The 20849-nt window shown below is 42.5% G+C and overlaps 1 protein-coding gene across 4 annotated transcripts in view; it reads left to right on the top strand.

Moving 5' to 3' along the window:
* The window catches only part of nhsl2 (NHS-like 2), a 100374-nt gene that overhangs the window by 16970 nt on the left and 62555 nt on the right, over positions 1 to 20849 (top strand). Inside the window, exon 1 of one of the 4 annotated variants that reach the window (XM_020044240.3) lies at positions 7091 to 7214. The exons of the other annotated variants lie outside the window; for them this stretch is intronic. Coding sequence (XP_019899799.2) covers positions 7166 to 7214 — 49 coding nt within the window. The 5' untranslated portion in view covers positions 7091 to 7165. Of the gene's footprint in view, positions 1 to 7090; positions 7215 to 20849 lie in introns of those variants that run through there. 4 annotated transcript variants of the gene reach the window in all.

The following is a 20849-nucleotide window of genomic DNA, read 5'->3' as shown; positions in this document are numbered from 1 at the left end:
ACCAGTAAAAGGGAACAGGTTTAAGTCCCCCCCCCCCTGCAAATCAGTTTTGTGATGATATGTTTAATAAATATAATATATTATTAAATATTATATTAATAAATGGCAAAACTGAACCCTTCCTCTATTCGTGAGGTATCTAGCTAATTATCAATAGCAATTTGTACTGGCATTTAAAAGTTAAACTTTATTTTCATGTACTACCGTTTTAACAAAGGTACGGTAACGTTAAACACTAAACTAAAGATACTTACATTTAAAAGCATATTGCCCTGTCACTCCGCTTAGGTCCGCCATTTTTTAATATAGGAGTGCGAAGGATACACATATGCATCCTTTGCCGTCTATGGGAAATTCTCAGAACGAAGGACTCAGTCCTTGGTGGGATTCAGAGGATCCTCGACATTGGAACGGTCCTTCGACGGACGTCGATGACGGATGGACGTCGATGACGCATCCTCCAAATTCTGGCTTCGAAGGATCCTTCCTTGACATTGAGAAACAGCTCGAGTATGGTGGCTATAGGAAATTGTTTGCTAGTGCTAGTTTGAATTCAGCCAATTCAGCTTTGCGATCGCGGTACGAAACATTTCTATTCATCAATTAGGATGATGCTTATAACGCTAATGTCACAGTACGGTGAGCAGCAGCACCACCGTTCCGTGCACCCTCAGTTCCCGTCACTCATGAACACATCCCGGACTTATTTTGTGTCACATGTCTTTAATCATGCACACCAGGTCCCAATCACACCATTTGTTAGTGTTTAAATGTTTCCCCTCTGCTCCCCGCATTTGTGCATCATTGTTGTTGTGTTCGATGTCGTGTGTGCTGTTAAATGTAATTTCCTTATACCCTTTGCTTACATTCATTTTGCTGCTGAAGTCAGCCCTTTTCTTTCATTGTTTTTGTTGTGCTCTGTGTTTGTTTAATTAAAGAGATCAACACTGACTACCTTCTGCCTGCGTCTGGTTCGTGACTCCCTGAAAACGAAATCACTGTTCATCATTTACAATTGTGGTCATATTTATTTGTTACTTTATTTGCTATAAAAAACATTTAAGGAGTACAAGACTATGATGGTAACGACTTATTTCTAGAACTTAACTGTAGGGTTTCCACCCCTAACCTTTCAATATTGTCATCCCTGAGAGAATGTTTAATTTTTTAAAATACGGTTCTCATACTTTTTACAGTTTACTCATAAAGTGTGTCAATCTGAATTTATTTCCTGCCCTGAGGGGAATATAGTGTTTACGTTCTTGTTCAGTATTCTCAGATGAAGTAAATAACATAGCAATTCTGACACTACGAAACACGTTACATACAAATTGCTGTTAGCAAGTTGGCTAATTTGCAGTCTAATGAGGAGATATCCTGTAATCAAGTAATCGCTAATGCATAGAAAAATGCAATTCAAAGTTTTGTTCTTTAAATCACAATTTATTTCCCCACAGTGTCAGTTTCTGGTTATGGACTTGGCTGGTTTGTGTTTTTTTCTTTGACGTCAAAACCACTTCACGATTATGGCCCTTTAGCGTCTGAACACGTTCTATAACTTTCCTCATACACATTTCCTATTGAGATGAACAAAGAGGTTGCTCATATTATCTGGTTTTTATACAGGTAGTTTTCTTCTCAGGGCCTGACTGTTTTAATCTGAACAATTTCCGTATGATGGAGGGAGCCCTCTTCTTTGTAACTACTTGTTGGTTGCAGAGTTTGGTAATAGGAGGTGGTCCTGCTTGGTATGTACTGATTTCTGCATTTCTGAGCACATCTTGGCTGACAGAAATCATGCTGAGGTGCTTGCGTTTATTGGACATTACGTGTTAAGGTTGAGTTTTCTTTGAGATCACGAGTTATAGTATCTCTTCTCTAGCCAACATGTTTGCAACAATGTTGTGACCCATGTGATCAAAACCACTAGCTTTCAAAACTTCCATGCACACTCACAAATGGAGGTACAACACAAGAGCAGTTGTGTACTTATAGGTACACTTTTGAAGAATGTCCCCACAAAGGTACAATTATGGGCTTAATGGGGACAGAAGAGCACCTTTTCACTAACAGAAATGGTACAAAGTGAATTTAAACAAAAGAAAGAACACTGAAGGGTACACAATTGTCTCTAAAAAGGTACCCCCCAGGGACAAGCATTTGTGCCCTTTTAAGTAGACACCGGTACTTGTATTTCTGAGTGTGTGGCTGAGGGTTTGACAGACATTCTACTTATATTATGCAACATATAAACAACATAACTCACAACCAGCCAGGGCCCGATTTCCCAAAGCACTAAGATGAACGGAAGATGCCCGTATGTGACAAGTTATTTTATCAGTTTGTTTCCCGAAAGTATCATTACTTAGGTGGCACATAACATTGTTCGTTAATTAACGAGTGTTTCCATTGTAACAGGGACTTTACTGTTTGTGTGAAATAGCACCTCCCTCAACATGCAAGGAGGGATCACAAACAATTAATATTAAGGCAATTGAACAAAATAAATATCAGTTTTGATTTAGACCAATATATTTTGACAAATTATCTAAGAGTGCGTGAGTGGATGTAAATACACTGAACAAAATTATAAACACAACACTTTTGTTTTTGCCCCCATTTATCATGAGCTGACCACAAAGATCTAAGACTTTCTATATGTACACAAAAGGCCTATTTCTCTCAATTTCTTTTCACAAATCTGTCTAAATCTGTGTTAGTGAGCACTTCTCCTTTGCCAAGATAATCCATTCCCCTCATATCAAGATGCTGATTAGACAGCATGATTATTGCACAGGTGTGCCTTAGGCTGGACACAATAAAAGGCCACTCTAATTTTGTTCAGTTTATAACTGAATGCAATTGATCAACTGCCAACCCTGACAAACGTCTAATTTTGATGTTGACCTGAAGTGGAATGATAATACTGAAGGGCCTGCTGTAGCACAATGGTGTCTTTAGAGCATTAAAGGGCATCAGTCAGCGCCCCCTCTAATGTGGGAGTCGGTGTGTGTGTGAGTGAGTGTGGGTGAAGACACTGTAATAACCCACAGTCATACATTGTTGACCAGCTGGCTCTGTATTAGAAGGAGAACAATAGAAACAAATAGTTGTCCTTTTTTAAAGTGGTAGTAATACATCCATTTGTAAAACTACATAGCGTTGATTCAAGATGTTCTTTTCCTTGACTCAATCATCCACTAGAGCAGGGGTGTCAAACTGGTTCCACAGAGGGCAGAGTGTATGCTGGTTTTTGGTTTTTCCTTTCAATTGGTGCCCAACTGAGACCAAATAGAACCAGCTGAAGGAAGATCTTAACTAATTAGTGACTTCGTAAACAAATCAAGCACAAGGTGAGAGTGAAAACCTGCAGACATTCGGCCCTCCGTGGAACCGGTTTGACACCTCTGCATTAGAGTCTAATGTGCATGAATAGGTACGTGCTCTCTCTTTTACAAACGCGCGCTAACACACACAGAATTGCTGATTGCCTGATTAGTTCTGTAAAGACTGCCACTTCTGTGGAAGTCTGTATGATGTTTGATAAGATGACAAACTATATAACAAGTAATTTTCTCTGAAACTTAACTAACAGGAGATAAAGAGAACAAGCAAACCGCATTGAAGTGTTCCTGAAACATTTTGCAACATTTAAATGTAGTTTAATTTAAGATTGCTTGTCTTGAATAAAATCAGTTTGTTTTTCCTTCCCTATTGCTCTTTTTGTGTCACTTTCCCATAATCTACGTCTTTTTTTCTTTATCGTTTATAACACCAGTGGCCTTATGGTTGGAGCGTCTGACCATAGGCTATGAGGTTATTAGATTAAATTCCAGGGCCTCATTGTGGGAACTCTTGTGTGACAGTTGAAGATGAATATGTGTCTTCCGATGTAACGAGAGGACACATTCTTGTAATAGTGAGCATTCCATGGCAAACCGTCACGGAGGAGCGTGTTGACACCCAACCAGCCACAAAGAGTTCCTGAAGCTTGTCCTTTCTGACATGCTACCTAGAACGGTGCTAAGCCAATCAGCATGGACCCGTGGGCATTATCGGGGAGCAACAACCGGGGTTTGAAATCTTGTCCGAAATGGTGCAGCTGTACTTTGTGGCAGTGATAGAGACTGCTGAGCCACTCTGGAGGCCCATGCTTCTCCTCTCCCTCATCCATCCCCAGAACCCTCCTCTTTGTCCCCTTCTGCCATTCTCTTTCTCTCATCTCTCATAGTCCTCTTCCCACCGCCACCTCTCTTCCTGCACTCTCTCTGACCCTGTCCTGCCAGGATAGACACAAAACAGGAATATTCTCTAATAAGCCTCACAAGCCTTCTGCTTTGCTCTGGTCAGAGTTCAGTAGTTTGGCCTGTATATTTCCTGAATGTGTGTGTGTATAAAAAAAAAAGGAAGAAAGTGACCTGAATTTTTGTCACACACACTCCTCCCTTTCCTCGTCCCCACCCCGACCCTGTGTATCTGACCCCATGAACGAGTGATTGGTTGTGTGACTGCCTTCGATAGGTTTGTCCTTGGTTGCCTCTGTTGAGGAATTTCCGCTGTGACCCGCCTCATCTTGTAAGTTCTGCACTGATCTTCAGACTAAACTCTTGACTGTTTGGGAAGTATCCTGTGATTATGTCACATTAAACCTGGTAGTTTGGGGTCCTCAATGCTGATTCTCTGAAAGCTGTGGGACCTTAACCATGGGTACATATAAAAAAAAAAATGCTTTTAAATTTCCTAATTACATTTGTGTCCAGTTTAAAATAGTTATAAAGATGTGGCAGAGCAGCCTAATGGTCACGGGTGTTTTGCACTAAAGGTGGCTGTTGTTCTGTTCCTCAACAAGACACCCAGAGGGGTTTAGGATATATGTCTAATAGGAGAAGGGCTGTGTCCAGGCGAATGGTGTGGATACAACCCTCTGCCAGTGGGGTGGCGCTTACATATCAAATCAAACTGTATTTGTTGTATGCTTCATATACGGCAGTATAACAAAAAGTCTGAGTAAAAAAACGAACAATAATGAACATATAAAAACCATAACAATGAATACGCAATTAAATATAGAATACGACTAATGTAATGACTGATGCCAAAACTAATATTCCAGGGGGTACCAGAGCCGGGTTGATGTTAAGGGGTACGAGGTAGTTGAGGTTTATTTACAGGTTTAGATGTGGGTCATGTTACTAGGCAACAGGATGGATAATAAATAGTAGCAGCGGCATATGAGATAATGGTGTATAGATTCCAGTATGTGCGTGTGACGTCAGCACTAAAGGTTAGCACGTAGAGTATACCATGTGCATAGCAACTGAGTCATACTTTTTTACTCATGTTCAACAGCCTTATGTCTTTGGTTGTTGCTGTACACCGCAAAAATTTAGGCTTGAAATTGGAAAAATATTACATGTAGTTAAGCAGTTCAATCTGCCAGTGGAGTGAGAAAAGATGTGCTTTTTCTCAAGGCAAACTCAAACAGTTCACCCACTCTGCGTCTCATAAAGAGACAGTGGTTGGAACCAAAAATCTCCAGTCTGGTTTTTTGGTCCAAGAAAGTCTCTTCTTATTACACTACTTAAGAATTAAGGGAACGCTTGAATCACACATCAGGTCTCGATGAAGGAAATATATTAAAGATCAAAATCTTTACTGTACCTCGTTTAAATCTTTGAGAACAAAATGACGATTGAGGGCTGGATTCAAACTCACACTGAAAATCAAAGTAAACAATTGAAATCCCAGGCTGTTCCAACTTGAGTGGCCTTTTATTGTGGCCAGCCTAAGGCACACCTGTGCAATAATAATGCTGTCTAATCAGCATCTTGATATGCCACACCTGTCAGGTGTCTGGATTATCTTGGCAAAGGAGAAGTGCTCACTAACACAGATTTAGACAGATTTGTGAAAAACATTTGAGAGAAATAGGCCTTTTGTGTACATAGAGAAAGTCTTAGATCTTTGAGTTCAGCTCATGATAAATGGGGGCCAAAACAAAAGTGTTTATACTTTTGTTCAGTGTATATATCACAAATATACCACACATACTGAAGTGTGTATACACAAAAGCAGATGCTTCAGTTGTGGTTTTTTTACTTTTTTGTTTGTTTGGTAGGTGGGTTTAGCTATTGGAAGTGCGTGAGTTTGCATTGACTTGTAATCTCCTTACACTTGCTTTAGACACTCAGTACTTTCCCACCGTAAACCACCCTGGACTAGCTAGTACTATACTGATATCTTTTGTTTAGAGAAGACTAGGAGGAGACAAGTTGTTATTGTTTAAAGTAACATTCTGTTAGTTTCTGTCTATTATGATGTCTTATAAGTATATACATAAGTATAGCAGTCAAACACATGATGTACAGTATGTGGCCTAGGGTGGTCTAGCTCCGTGGTTCCTAACCAGGGGTACTAGGACCCCTGGGGATACTTGGCCTCTCCACAGGGGGTACTTAAACACCCATGATATACCATAGGCTTACTAGTGAAATTAACATGAGGGGGTAATTCAGGGGTACTCCAAGAAGCGCAGAATCGTTTTGGGGGTACAGTAACTGAAAAAGGTTGGCCACTGGTCTAGCTGACCATGTGGATACAGCTGATTAATAAATGTCTTCACAGAATGTCTCCTGGAACCATTTCACTACTAAAGTGCTTAATCAGGATTTCAATTGGAACAAATACATGGGACGTCAGGGGGTAGAGGAGAGGTTTGAGGACTGCCTCCAGGGTGGGAATGTCACATGCAATTCTTAGTATGTCCACTAGAGCGCAGTACAACACAGTAAACAGAAACAACTAATTTTGCTGACACTCCACAGATGGTAGAATGGGCTCTATGCAGATGTAGGCAACTTTAGTCCTGTAGGGCTGTAACATTTCTGTTTTGTGTTTCCATCTACTAGTTAATTTCCCTCTTCTTTTGTGCCAGGTCTCATCTAGTTCCCAATTAGCAGAGGGTGAAGACAGAAGTGTTTCAGCCCTCCAGGAGCGGAGTTGACTACACCTGGTGTATAGTATAACAACGCCCCTGGTTAGTTTCACTCTTAGTTCTTGACATAATGGATTACAGAGGAGCAGGAGATGTGTTCGAGGGAGAAAGAATGGGGGGAGGGCAGGAAGAGAGGAAGAGCAAGAGAGAAAGCACTCACCCCATTAGGTGATGGGGTCAGTGAGAAGGACAGACAGACCGAGATGGGGACGAAGGAATGGTACGTGAGAAATATAGAAAGAGGGTTGCCTTTTCTCCAAGGGTTCAGTTGTCTCTTTACAGCAGGAGCCGTGTGTGTGCGCCTGAGACATAGCGTGTGTGGTGCCTGGTGTTATCTTGGCTATAGCCTAATAATGGCTGAGGTTTGGAACATTATAAGTGCATGTGTGTGTGCATAGAGTATGTGTTTGGTTGGGTATACACAAGCGTGTGTGAATATATATGAGTGTACATGTGTCTGTGTGTCTGAGAGTATGTGTGTCTGTGTGTTTGAGAGTATGTGTGTATGTGTGTTTGAGAGAATGTGTGTATGTGTGTTTGAGAGAATGTGTGTGTGTCCCCGGTGCTGGTAGTGTTTATAGAGCTATGGATAATGAAAGAGAGGGGACTGTGGCTTGGACAGCGTGTGTGTGTGTGTGGTTGTGTGCGTGCTACCAATGGAACAGCCTCCTATAACTAACACGACCCACGTGCTGGAGAGAGGGAGAGAGAAACGGATGGGGCTACGAAAGAGTGGTGAGTTTATATGGAAGGGGGAAGAGAGGAGGAAAGATGAAAATGGAGGTCTGATAGAAGGAGAGAGAGAAGGGTAATCTGGACAGACGGAGCGACAGAGCGAAGCGCCGGGGAAGGAGACGTCGGGGGTGGTGGGTGGAAGTGACAGAACCGCAAAGGAGGAGACTAACGGAGGGTGGGGAGAGCAAAGAGGGAGTGGGATGGAAGGAAACATTTAGGGTAGGGGAGCCAAGAGGAGAGAGGGCTAGGAAGAGGGAGGGATAGGAGGAGGGAGGGCTAGGAAGAGGGAGGGATAGGAGGAGGGAGGGCTAGGAGGAGGGAGGGATGGGTCGGAGGGAGGGCTAGGAGGAGGGAGGGATGGGGGAGAGAGGGATGGAATGAAACTCTACAGGCTCAGAGGGTCGGGCAGAGAGACTGAGGGTCGGACAGAGAGACTGAGGGTCGGACAGAGAGACTGAGGGTCGGGCAGAGAGACAGAGGGTCGGGCAGAGAGACAGAGGGTCGGGCAGAGAGACTGAGGGTCGGGCAGAGAGACTGAGGGTCGGGCAGAGAGACTGAGGGTCGGGCAGAGAGACAGAGGGTCGGGCAGAGAGACTGAGGGGAAGACAGAGAGACAGAGGGTCGGGCAGAGAGACTGAGGGTCGGGCAGAGAGACTGAGGGTCGGGCAGAGAGGCTGATGGTCGGGCAGAGAGGCTGAGGGTCGGACAGAGAGACAGAGGGTCGGGCAGAGAGACTGAGGGTCGGGCAGAGAGACTGAGGGTCGGGCAGAGAGACTGAGGGTCGGGCAGAGAGACTGAGGGTCGGGCAGAGAGACTGAGGGTCGGGCAGAGAGACTGAGGGTCGGACAGAGAGACTGAGGGGAAGACCGAGAGACAGAGGGTCGGGCAGAGAGACTGAGGGTCGGGCAGAGAGACTGAGGGTCGGGCAGAGAGACTGAGGGTCGGACAGAGAGACTGAGGGGAAGACAGAGAGACTGAGGGTCGGCCAGAGAGACTGAGGGTCGGCCAGAGAGACTGAGGGGAAGACAGAGAGACAGAGGGTCGGGCAGAGAGACTGAGGGTCGGGCAGAGAGACTGAGGGTCGGGCAGAGAGACTGATGGTCGGGCAGAGAGACTGAGGGGAAGACAGAGAGACAGAGGGTCGGGCAGAGAGACTGAGGGTCGGGCAGAGAGACTGAGGGTCGGGCAGAGAGACTGAGGGTCGGGCAGAGAGACTGAGGGTCGGGCAGAGAGACTGAGGGTCAGACAGAGAGACTGAGGGGAAGACCGAGAGACAGAGGGTCGGGCAGAGAGACTGAGGGTCGGGCAGAGAGACTGAGGGTCGGGCAGAGAGACTGAGGGGAAGACAGAGAGACTGAGGGTCGGGCAGAGAGACTGAGGGTCGGGCAGAGAGACTGAGGGTCGGGCAGAGAGACTGAGGGTCGGGCAGAGAGACTGAGGGGAAGACAGGAATGGAACACTGTTTAGATCTGTTATAGAATAGTTTTTTGCCTGTTAATTTTCATTCTAGTTTTCTGTATCCCCACATTGTTAAAAGTATGTATTCCAAAGCTTACTTTCTTAATTTGTGCTATGAAATTAATTTAGAAAGTGTATTATTTGTTATAAGAATAGAACGTGCAAGACAAACCCACCTGGGGAAGCTTCTTGTTTGAGAAACCCTGCTATTAGCAATCAACCCCACTTTTCTGTAGCACTTCCCCCAAGGAAATATTTATATTTAAGAAAGTGATAATTACAGTCTTTACATCTCTATATCTCTATGCTTCTTTTTTAGACTCTGTATGTCTCTATCTCCTTCCCTTCACTTGCCCTCTCCTCTCTTTAAAAGCAAGCTATAGAGAGACTGGTGATGCATTTAAACAGCCCTTGGCATTCCCTGGCGTTTGTATTTGTGAAGGAAGCGCTATATGAAAAGAACCTAAAACCTGCTTGTTTCGCTACTTTAGTACCAGCTGGGTGAGCGTGAGTGTATGTGCCTTCGCAGTACGACCACCACTTATCCCTCCCGACTGAGAGAGAGGCATTATTCATCCCACTAGGTGGCCACTCAGATTTCTTACCTGCCAAACATCTTCTTTTGGCACTAATTACACTGAAAACAGATGAGCATAAGATGTAATGTTTCAGAAGAAAGATGTATTAGTAAAATTCATAATGTGGTAGGCCTATATTATTTTATAGAATTATATGAGGTTTTGAAAGCATTTGAACCAAAACATGAAAGCAATTGTTCAACTGAACCTGTATTTTGGTATAAGTGGTAAAACCAGCAATTTTTTGGCCCTTTTGGTTTAACTCTGCTATTGATATTTGTCACATAGAGGCTCATTGCACAGCCATGCAAGGGAAGGGTGATGTTTTTTCTCCTCTTCTTGGCACCAATTAATATTAATCCCTTTAACACTGAAATGTTATCCGCTTATCAATTGAATATTTATTAACAATTCCACCCACCCAAAACTTTTCACTTGATTTAATTTTCTTTAAATAAAGGTTGGAGCAAAGGCTGAAACTGGTTAGAGAGAGACCCCATGTGTGGAAGGTTGCTGTGGTAACTCAGGTTTGTATTATCTAGACCAGTGGTTCCCAACCTTTTTCAGTAATTGTACCAAGCTCTGCTTGGTGTCCCCCGAAGTACCCCCTCACGTTAATTTCATTAGAAAGTCTATGGTGTAATGAGTGTTTTCAAGTACCCCCTGTGGAGAGGCCAAGTACCCCCAGGGGTCCTAGTACCCCTGGTTGGGAACCACTGACCTAGACTATCTTTGCTAACGTTACCAGTTGCAGTTTAAAAAAAACCAGAAAAAAAACACCAGAGTATGTAAACAAAATGATTTAAATAGTCAAGAAACATAGAGGTAGAAGTTTGGGTAAATATTCTCTATTAGCAGCCATCTAACTTCAAGCAAAAGAGGTTTACATTTTGCTTTAACAAATACTTCAACATAAACCTGTAAAATGGCTAACTTTTGCTAAAAACCTTTGTATGACTTTTGCTACTGCCTATGTTTGTTAAAAACTATCTACACTGACATGCCAACAAAAGGATGATGTGTGTCGCTCAAGTGAGAGTTGTGTTGTCATTATAGGCCTTCCCAGCTAATTGATGATGTCTAGCTGGCAGCAGCTAGTTCAAACTTGTAAAAGAAAGTCCTATTTATTAGAATGGATGAAGGAGAAATAACTTGTAGTGTTAGTTAATACAGTATAGTATCGGTCACCTTTTTTGTTAAATAATTTTAGAGAATGGACCAATTTTTTGAAGGAGAGTGGACATCATCCCTTATATTTAGTCCTGTCACGAGAAATAGATATTGTAGATCTTATTTTCCTCATAATCCTGGAATATCGGATCACTGTCTTACCGTTAAAACAAGAAACTTGCACCCCAAACAATGACTTTCAAAAGCCATAATATAAATTATTTGACTACAAATGTATTTTCTTTTTGGCTCCATCATCAATGAGTGTTTAAATAAATCTGCAAACTACCTAATCGAGGATCTTAACTCAACACTGCAAAATATTTTAGATATGATTGCACCACTAAAAACAAAAGACTACGCAACTTGCTCCCTGGTACACAGACAATACTAGAGCACTCAAGCAAGCCTCCAGAAAATTGGTGCGAAAGTGGCGCTCCACCAAGTTGGAAGTATTTAGACTAGCCTGGATAGACAGTACAGTACAATACCGAAAATCACTCACGTCTGCTCGATCAGCTTATTTCTCCAACCTGATTGAGGTGAACAAAAACAATCCAAAATGATACAGTTGCAAAGTTAACAAAAAAGCAGTGCTCAACAAGTGAAATGGGTCTTCACTTCAGCAGTAATGAATACATAAACTTCTTTGATAAAAAGATCACCATTGGAAAACGGACTCCTCCTTAAATAGGTATATTCCCCAAAATTGCAATTGTCCTCATGTGTCCAATGACCTAAGCCTCTCTGACCTGGTGTCAATGGGGACACTTGAATTTTCTGATCCTGTATCGCATTCGACACGTTCACTACGTTAGTAATGAGTTCTAAACCCACAAATTGCCAACTAGACCCATTTTCAACAAAACTACTTAAGGAGCTATTTCTTGTGCTAGGTCAACCCTGTTGAACATAATACATTTCTCCTTATCCTCCAGATATTTACCAAACTCACAAAAAATTGCAGAAATGAAGCCTCTTCTGAAAAGATCTAATCTGGAACCAGACATTAAACAATTATAGGCCAATATAGAACCTCCAGTTCCTCTCAGAAATATTAGAAAAGTGTGTGTCCCAACAACTGAATGCCTTCCTGATGACAAATAACATTTATGAAATGCTCCAGCTTCTGACCCCATCATAGTACTGAGACTGCATTCGTGAAGGTAACAAATGTCCTTCTAATGGCCTCAGAGAAAGGTTCTGTATCTGTCCTGCTGCTTCTTGATCTTAGTGCTGCCTTTGACACTATTGAAACTGGAAACCCACATTGGGCTACATGGACATGTTCTAGCCTGGTTTAAATCTTATTTATCTGAAATATATCAGTTTGTTTCTTATGTGTTTTGGTGTTCCTCAAGGTTCTGTTTTGGACCCATTATTGTTCTCACTATATATGCTGCCTCTGGGTGATCATCCGGAATCGCAAGGTAAATAATTATGTATATTTCGATGAAGCATGGAGAAGTCCCAAAATTAGCTACCGTGGAAGTATGCATTTCAGTTATTAGGGAGTGGATGACAGAGAACTTCTTGCTTTTAAACTCAAGAAAAACAGAAATGCTTGTTTTAAGACCCAAGAAACAGAGTTTTGTTGGCAGATCTCACTGTGAACCTCGACGGCTGCATGGTCTTATCCCAAAAAACTGTAAGAAACCGTGGCGTTACCCTCGACCCTGACCTCTCCTTTGATGAACATATAAAATATATCTTAAGAGTTGCTTATTTTCATCTTTGGAACATTGCAGAAATCTGAAACCTTTTATCAAAAACTGTTGCAGAAAAAGTAATCCATGCATTTGTTCCTTCTAGATTAGATTATTGCAATGCTCTTCTCTCTGGTTCCCATGATAAATCTATAAATAAACTTCAGCATGGCTGCTAGAATCCTAACTAGAACCAAAATGTGTTAACACATTACTCCAGTACTAGCCTCTTTACACTGGCTGCCTGTTAGGGCTAGTGCTGATTTTAAGGTTTTATTGTTAACCTATAAAGCATTACATGGACTTGCTCATACTACTAAAATGATCCAGTCATACATACCCACAAGTATCCTCAGATCGCAAGATGCAGGCCTTTTAATTGTACCTGGAATTTCTCAACAAGCAGGGCTTTCTCTCATAGAGCTCCACTACTGTGGAATGATCGAAGGTTCGATGTGCAGATTCGGTGTAAACTTTCAAGTGTCTACTAAAGATTAATCTCTTTAGCATGGTCTAGGATTAAGTTCAGTCTGGCCCAGGGGTGTGAAGGTGACCGGAAAGGCTTGATACTGTCCACCCTTGCTGTCTTGCCAGGTGGGCTCTCATCGCCACTGGGATGCCCTCCCTCCAATGCCATTCAGAGGCAGAGTCACTGGCTTGTTGTTGTCTCTCTGTTGCGCCCAACGTGCAATTGGGCTGTACTCTGCTGGCAATACTTGGCCCTCATTTCAGGGTGGTTGCAGTTGGTGGGTGTCCCTTTGGTTGATGCTTGGCAATGTGGGTGGATTGATTTCCTGCCTGTTGGGCCCTGTCCGGGCCCTCCCACAGATTGTCACAGTGTCACTGGACCCCCCGTCTCAGCCCCAAGGACTTACGCTGCTATATTATTGTGCCGGGTGAGAAGGGTCAGTTCTCCTTTTCCACTGTAAATCCTTATAGATCTAAGGAATGCACTTTCAAAAGGTTCCCTGTCTCCTGCCCTGTTTAAACTTAGGAGGACATGAGGTCTTGGCCCACACCCCTGGACTTCCAGGCTTGAAAGATTTGTTGCTGTCCCTGTCCAAAGTCCTCCTGGTTGTCTTGCAGATCAAGACGATACCTGACTATTTCAGCTGCCACTCTGCTGAGAGTTTTTCCTAGCCACTGAAATTCAACACTGTTGTTGTTTGTTCCTTGGGGTTTAAGGCCGGGTGTTTTGTAAAAGCACTTTGTGACAACTGCTGTTGTAAAAAGGGTTACATAAATAAATGTGATTGATTGATGCACTCCCCTCCCCCCCAACACAGGTATTGGTCCAGTGGAGTCTAACTGCGGGACCACTGATTTGGTTTAATATGGCTACTTGTCATCACACCCCTCCCAACTTCTGTGATGCCGCAGCCTACCAGGTGTTCAGTCTTGCCAGGTTCTCACCCCACCAGGTGTCCCCTACACGACCATGGTGCTGGTCTGCAGAGCTGACCGTTGCTTTCCTCTGGGAAACAGTCTGTATCCCTGTTGCTGTCGGTTGCTGACGTGGCCAATTGTTTCATCCCAGTTAATTCATGTTTGAGTTAGATAACATCTAACACTGTGGAACGAATAGTAACCATCTGGATGGCACTGTGATACAATCTACTGATTAAGGGTGAGGTTTATTTTCTGTGTTTCAAATTGCGGCAGGAGTGTTAAGCTTTAAGCATCGTTGGGCTCAGTAGGACAAGCGAAAGTAGTGACTGAATGAACCAGATGGTTTTGTCCCCACTTGACCTCATAACTTTGTTGGCCACATGTCAATATACAGTGGGGAGAACAAGTATTTGATACACTGCCGATTTTGCAGGATTTCCCACTTACAAAGCATGTAGAAGTCTGTAAGTTTTATCATAGGTACTCTTCAACTGTGAGTGACGGAATCTAAAACAAAAATCCAGAAAATCACATTGTATGATTTTTAAGTAATTTGCATGACACACAGTGGGTATAGAAAAGAATCACCCCCCTTTAAAATAATCAAATTTTGTTGCTTTGCAGCCTGAAATGAAAACGGACAAAAACTATTTTTGTTTTATTCAGCTGTATTTACAACTTATAACATCCAAGTGAAAGATATAATACCAACTTGTCAGGATTTTTTTTTTGAAAAATAATCACCCCCCTCCAAAAAATGAATTGCAATCCCAACCAGGTGTAGTTAATCACCTTCTCAATAACACACAAAGCCAATTGACTTTCAACTGTGATCAGCTGTGGTCATTTTGATTAGCTCAGCATGAAACAAGCTTTTCCTGAAGCAGTCCTCGGTAGTGCAACTGAAGAAAACAATCAACTATGGGTGGCAAGGCATTGTCAAAAGATCTCTGGGATAAAGTTGTGGACAGGCAAGTCAGGAGATGGATAAAAAAAAAAATTAAAAGGCTTTATCAGTGCCTAGAAGCACAGTGAAGTCTATTTATTAAGAAGTGGAAGGTATTTGGTACAACACAGACCCTCCCTGGGTCAGGACGTCGCTCCAAACTGGATGAAGGAGCCAGGAGGAAACTGGTCAGAGAGGCTACCAAGAGGCCTACAGCAACTCCGAAGCAGTCATTCATGACAAAGAGTGGTCATTGTGTGCATGTGACAGCAATATCACAAATTATCCACAAATGTGGCTTGTATGGGAGGGTTGCATGAAAAAAGCCACTCCTCAAGAAAGGCCAGATGCAGTCATGACTGAGCTTTGCCAAAATGCACTTTGAAGATTCTAAGGCCATGTGGAAAAAGGTGTTATGGTCAGATGAGACCATAAAGGTGTTATGGTCAGATGAGACCATAAAGGTTTTATGGTCAGATGAGACTAAAACTGAATTATTTGGCCTCAACACCAAACGATATGTCTGGTGAAAATCCAATACAGCTCACCATCAAAATAACACCATTCCTACAGTAAAGCATGGAGGTGGTAACATCATGTTATGGGGTTGTTTCTCTGCAGCAGGGACTGAAGCACTTGTCAGGATAGAAGGAAAAATGGATGGGGCAAAATACTGTCAAATTCTTGAGGAAAATCTGCTGTTCTCTGCCAGAAAGTTGTCAATGGGAAGAAGATTTACCTTCCAACATGGCAATGACCCAAAGCACACAGCAAAACTGACCACACAGTGGTTGAAGGAGAAAAAGGTGAATGTCCTTGCATGGCCTAGTCAGAGGCCGGACTTAAACCCCATTGAAAATCTGTGGAATGACTTGAAGACAGCAGTCCACAAACGGTCACCATCAAATTTAACTGAACTTGAGCAGTTCTGCAGAGAAGAGTGGTCAAATATTGCAACGTCTAGGTGTGCAGAGAGACATATCCCAACAGACTAAAGGCTGTAATTAAAGCAAAAGGTGGTTCAACTAAATACTGACACAAGGGGGTGATCTTTTTTCCAACTCAGTGATTGTTTTTTTATTTTTTTTATTTTTTTATGACATGTTGGTGTTATATTTTTCACGCAGATGTTATAAGTTGCCCTGAGTAAATACAGCTGAATGAAACAAAAACTGTGTCTTCATTTCAGGCTGCAAAGCAACAAAATATGATTTTAAAGGGGGGTGATTCCTTTCAATACCCACTGTAAATATTTGACACATCAGAAAAGCAGAACTTAATATTTGGTACAGAAACCTTTGTTTCAATTACAGTGCCAGGCTCTTACTGAGTGAGCTATGCAGGACACGCATGCAGGAAAACACTGTCCCTATTCCCTTTCAACGAAAGCAACACATTGGGCAAAGGACCTTTTACATTTTAGTAATTCAGCAGACAGTCTTATCCACTGGGACGTATGTGCGTACATTTGAAAAGTGCTAGGTGAAACAACAACACAATATAGTAGTAGGTGCATTCTAATCAATTGATTAGTTATCAGCAAAGGTCAGTGCTGTAAAGAAGACCGTACAAATAAACATTAAAGATAATATGAAGAGATTACGAAAGGACAACAGAGACTGTAGCAGTGGAACTGTTTTTAGGTACTTCAGGTGTGTTTTCAGATGTTTTCTAAAGATGGGTAGAGATTTGACTGCCCGGAATGGTGCTAAATAACCTTAAGAACTGTGTTATAGATAGACCAGGTATCTATTTAATGTGGAAAGGAATTGTTGGTTGGTAAATTAGAATTTTCTAGACCAGCCCAAGTGGCCTGGGTTGTTATAAGCTGCTTACTTGGGTGCACATGTACAGTTGCAATATTGGTTTGAATCTGGTCCACTGATCTTTCAGCTAAAACTCTGCTCTTTATCTTTTCCCACTGTCTTTATTCAAGAAAGCCTAAAATAAATATACAGTATATATATATATATATATATATATATACAGTATGTGCTTTTATTGCTGGCACCGCCCTGAGGCTAAACGAATGGAAACACTGCACCTCTCTCTTTCCGTTCATCCATCTCCTTCCATTCCTCTCCTGTTTCCCTCCTGCTGAGTAAGGATTACAGTGTGAGCAATGGACCAGGTGCTGATGTGACCGTGGGGGTGGGGGGGGGTGTAACACACTCCTGCTCCAACCGGACCCCACCCAGCAGGACACATACTGATAGGTTTGTCGGATTCTGTATTCCCGCTATTTTTATTTTTAAAGTGTGTTAATTAAGAGTTCAATTGCGCACTGCCACATTGTCAACATTTCTGGGATTACCAGTACTGAATTCTCCTTGCCAGTCCATGATAGTTTAGGGGGATTTGTTTGGGAGGATTTTCTGGTGTTTGGGGGCACAGCTGGCAGCAGATGGGTTTACAGACCATGTCTTGTATTTGGCCATGCTAGCTATTAAGCACAGCACTGCTGTTGCGGACCTACCCATGATACTCATATCAACTCTCTGTCTCTGTCTGTGTGTCGCTCCAGTCATCCCTCTATGCCTGCTTACATTTCCTCTCATCTGTTTCTCGTTACACATGTCAGAGTTGATTTTCTTTAATCTGGCATTTTCGGTTGCCTGCCTTTGTTTATTTCGTTAAGAGGGAGAGTGAGACTACCTAATCCTGAGAGCTGTTTTCACACACAGGAAGAAACAGGCAGCACACTGAGAATAGGCAGATGAACTCAGGGGTCTCTTAACCATATGCAGTGAATACATTACCTATTTAGAGGAACATATTGATATGTCTACTTTTTTACAGAAAAATGAAAAAGAAAAACATCTTAGAAACTGATAACATGGCAACTTATTTTCAGAATCAAGCTGACTATCACAACATAGAATGTTTCTGTATCAAAACCACATGCACAGCTTAGGCTACAGAATATCATGAGAGTTATATTTGATAGTGAATTCCCTAATGTAGGTGAGTGAAACATTGATGGATTTCAATGCATGATAGATATAATTCACCAATATATTGTTTGTTAGTCAAATACATATTGCCGTTATTGAAAATCAAAGACTGGTGCATAGCTTGTAGCATTTGGAATGACGAACTAAAGAATGAGTGTCCTAAAATGTTTGGCAAAATAAAAGCAAGATTAGGAATGTCAATACATTCCATCGTGATCTCAAGTTACTAAACCTGCCTAATATACAAGGTTTGTAGCCATTTGATTAGTAAGCTAAAACACAGAGGCTAGTGAGGATGTCATGAAGTTACACAAGTTAGTAAATGGGCAATCATTCTCAGATTCTTTTTTTTTTTTGGTAACTACATCTAGAGATGCAGATAATTTTGTTAGCTCACCAGAATTCTCTTTTTTTAGCTAGTCACATTGTGCTTGACCAATGCTAACTGTGATATCCATAGTTACCATATGGCAATACTTTACATTTGCCATTGATCAAATGGGCATCATACAGGGGTTGGCACAGAAGCTGCTGGAGTGAAGTCCAATTTCACTGGCAACTGCAGGCTGGAACAGTTTGAAAGGGTTTATCTACACTTTCCATCATTAGATTAGTGTTAATCTTATTCCTACTAACATTAGTAATTTGTATTCAATGAAGTACAATGAAGGTGAATATCTGGCTGATCTGGAATTACGGCTTCCTCATCACACAGTTCATCTCAAAGTAAATTTTGAATGCTCATGTGTCAAATAGCTAAATGCAGATAGGCCTACTGTGGCCCACTGGGCCTCGAGAAAACACAAGTATTTCTATTTGTTTTTATTTACTACAGTGTCTATTTTTCATCCAAAAGTACAGCAGCTTTTATTTACATTGCAATGGAAATAGAATTTTCAGAAATGTCTTTGTACTTGCTTCGAAACGTATCTCCTACCTTCTGCAGTGTAATTGGTCCAGTGTAGTTAACATTTTGAATGGAATATCCCAGTCGTACTGTAGTATTGGAACTGTATGTCGTCATCTATAACATGTCGTGGAGGTATAGGACGTTGTAAGGATCATTTACGTAAGGTTAGGATGACAACTGTTAAGCTGTCTTTGTCTTTCATGTTACGCTTGGATACATGTTTATGGGAGGTGCTAGAACACAGTGACACGACTTGAACATGCAACCTTTGGATTTCTAAAATAACCGCAAATTGTGACGGAGAAGAGGGACTATGATGTACATTTAGACAGTAGGGACTTACCCTCCGCCCATTTCCCCTGACCAACCTTCTCACTCTAAAGTAATTCCACCATATGTAGATAGAACATTTCGGAAAAAGGAGCTCGGAAACACTTGGTGGTTCTTATAGTTTCAAGGCCTGGCTCACTTGTGCCGCAACAGTGTTAGCCCACTGAGCTAAACTCTTCGCCCTTGAATTCAGGTCTTCAGGTGTCGTAACTCAGAGTGTGCGCGGTTCACAAAGCCTCCTCTGTCATGTGTCCATTTGTTTGTGTGTGACTTCTGCACTGCTGCGGTGTTCCAGCCTCTCCGATTCCTCTTGGATAACTTCAGGTTAGGGGGGATTTTAAGGGCCTCTTTACAGCTTTCTTCTCTCACCTCCTCCTCTCGTTCCCCTCTCCCCTCCCTGCCCTCTTGCTGATCCCCCGTTCTCAATATTGTCAAGAAATGGCTCTCAAGATTGGAGGGAGAGGGAGGGCAAGTTGGAGGGAGAGAGAGGAGGGGGAAAAGAGAGGGGTACAAAAAGAGAGAGGGAGAATGACGGAGAGAGATGAAAAGAGAAATGGAACGAGGGATGAAAGACAAAGAGAACAGGCGTTCTTCTTCAAACTGTGTCCCCGGGGGATTACTAAAAGTCTGGCTTGAGTTAGAGAACCAGAGAGGGAGGGACTCTACCCTCTAACACTCCCTCCCCTCCCTCTCGTCTTAGTTTTACCCTCAGAATTCTCCCCCCCCTTCCTCGTCTGAGCCCCCAAAACTCAGCCTCCCCTCCTCCGTTCTCCCCTTCCCTTCATTCTGCTGTTGGACAAACAGAGACACACATCTCTCCCTCTCAGCACCTCCTCCTCAGCCATCGCTCTTTAACAGCCGTTACTTGGTTCACTGCGGAACTGCACTACTAAGCGACGCTCAGGTAGGTGGAGACAGGTAGCATGCCTTAGTAACCACCTCTTTCTACACCACCTCTTTCTCGTTCTCCCTCTCCCTCCCTCCCTTTGACAAGGTGACTCCACTTCTCCACAGTTCTTGTCAGACCTGCTGCTTTGGACCAAAGCCAGCGGAGATATTGGTTAGTGGTGACGCATATAACCCATTCAAGACGGATTGACCGTTCCCCTTGTGATGTACGTACTGTGCCATACACTGCTTATTATTGCATCCCAAATGTCTCCTTATTGCTTATATAGTGCACTACTTCAAGCAGGGCCCCTTTGACTGATTATAAGACTCTGGCCAAGAAGGGTGGCAGCCTGTGAATAGGAGTTAGGTATGACTATACTGATTTTGGAGTGCTGTTCGGCTGAAAGGATTAGGATGTAGACTGATGTGAATAGTGGCCTAAGTTGTGATGGTGTAGCTAGAGCAAACAGTTTATCTTTGGAAACCTTGCAGGTTCTAGTCTTAGCTGAGACTTTTGTACCTGCAAGTGACATTTTCACAATGAATGCCAGGTGTGGAATGGGTGGTGTGTGTGTTTGGGTGAGGAGTGTGGAGGTTTTTGTCATTTTGTGCATGGGGATTTTTATTGTTGCAGAAGGACGAACCATCACGTCCAGAATAGTTTTTGATGTTTGCTGACTTGGTTGTTTCACAGCTTCCACCAAAAGTTATGAGATGTATATTCCTTTTGTTTATTGTTTGTACTCTTGGGTGAAAAGGCAATTTGTAGTGTAACTATGCTCTTTATT

Source organism: Esox lucius, chromosome 24 (genome assembly GCF_011004845.1).
Source record: "Esox lucius isolate fEsoLuc1 chromosome 24, fEsoLuc1.pri, whole genome shotgun sequence".
NCBI lineage: Eukaryota > Metazoa > Chordata > Actinopteri > Esociformes > Esocidae > Esox > Esox lucius.
The sequence above is the reverse complement of the archived record's forward strand: the minus strand, read 5'-3'. Positions and strand labels throughout refer to the sequence as shown.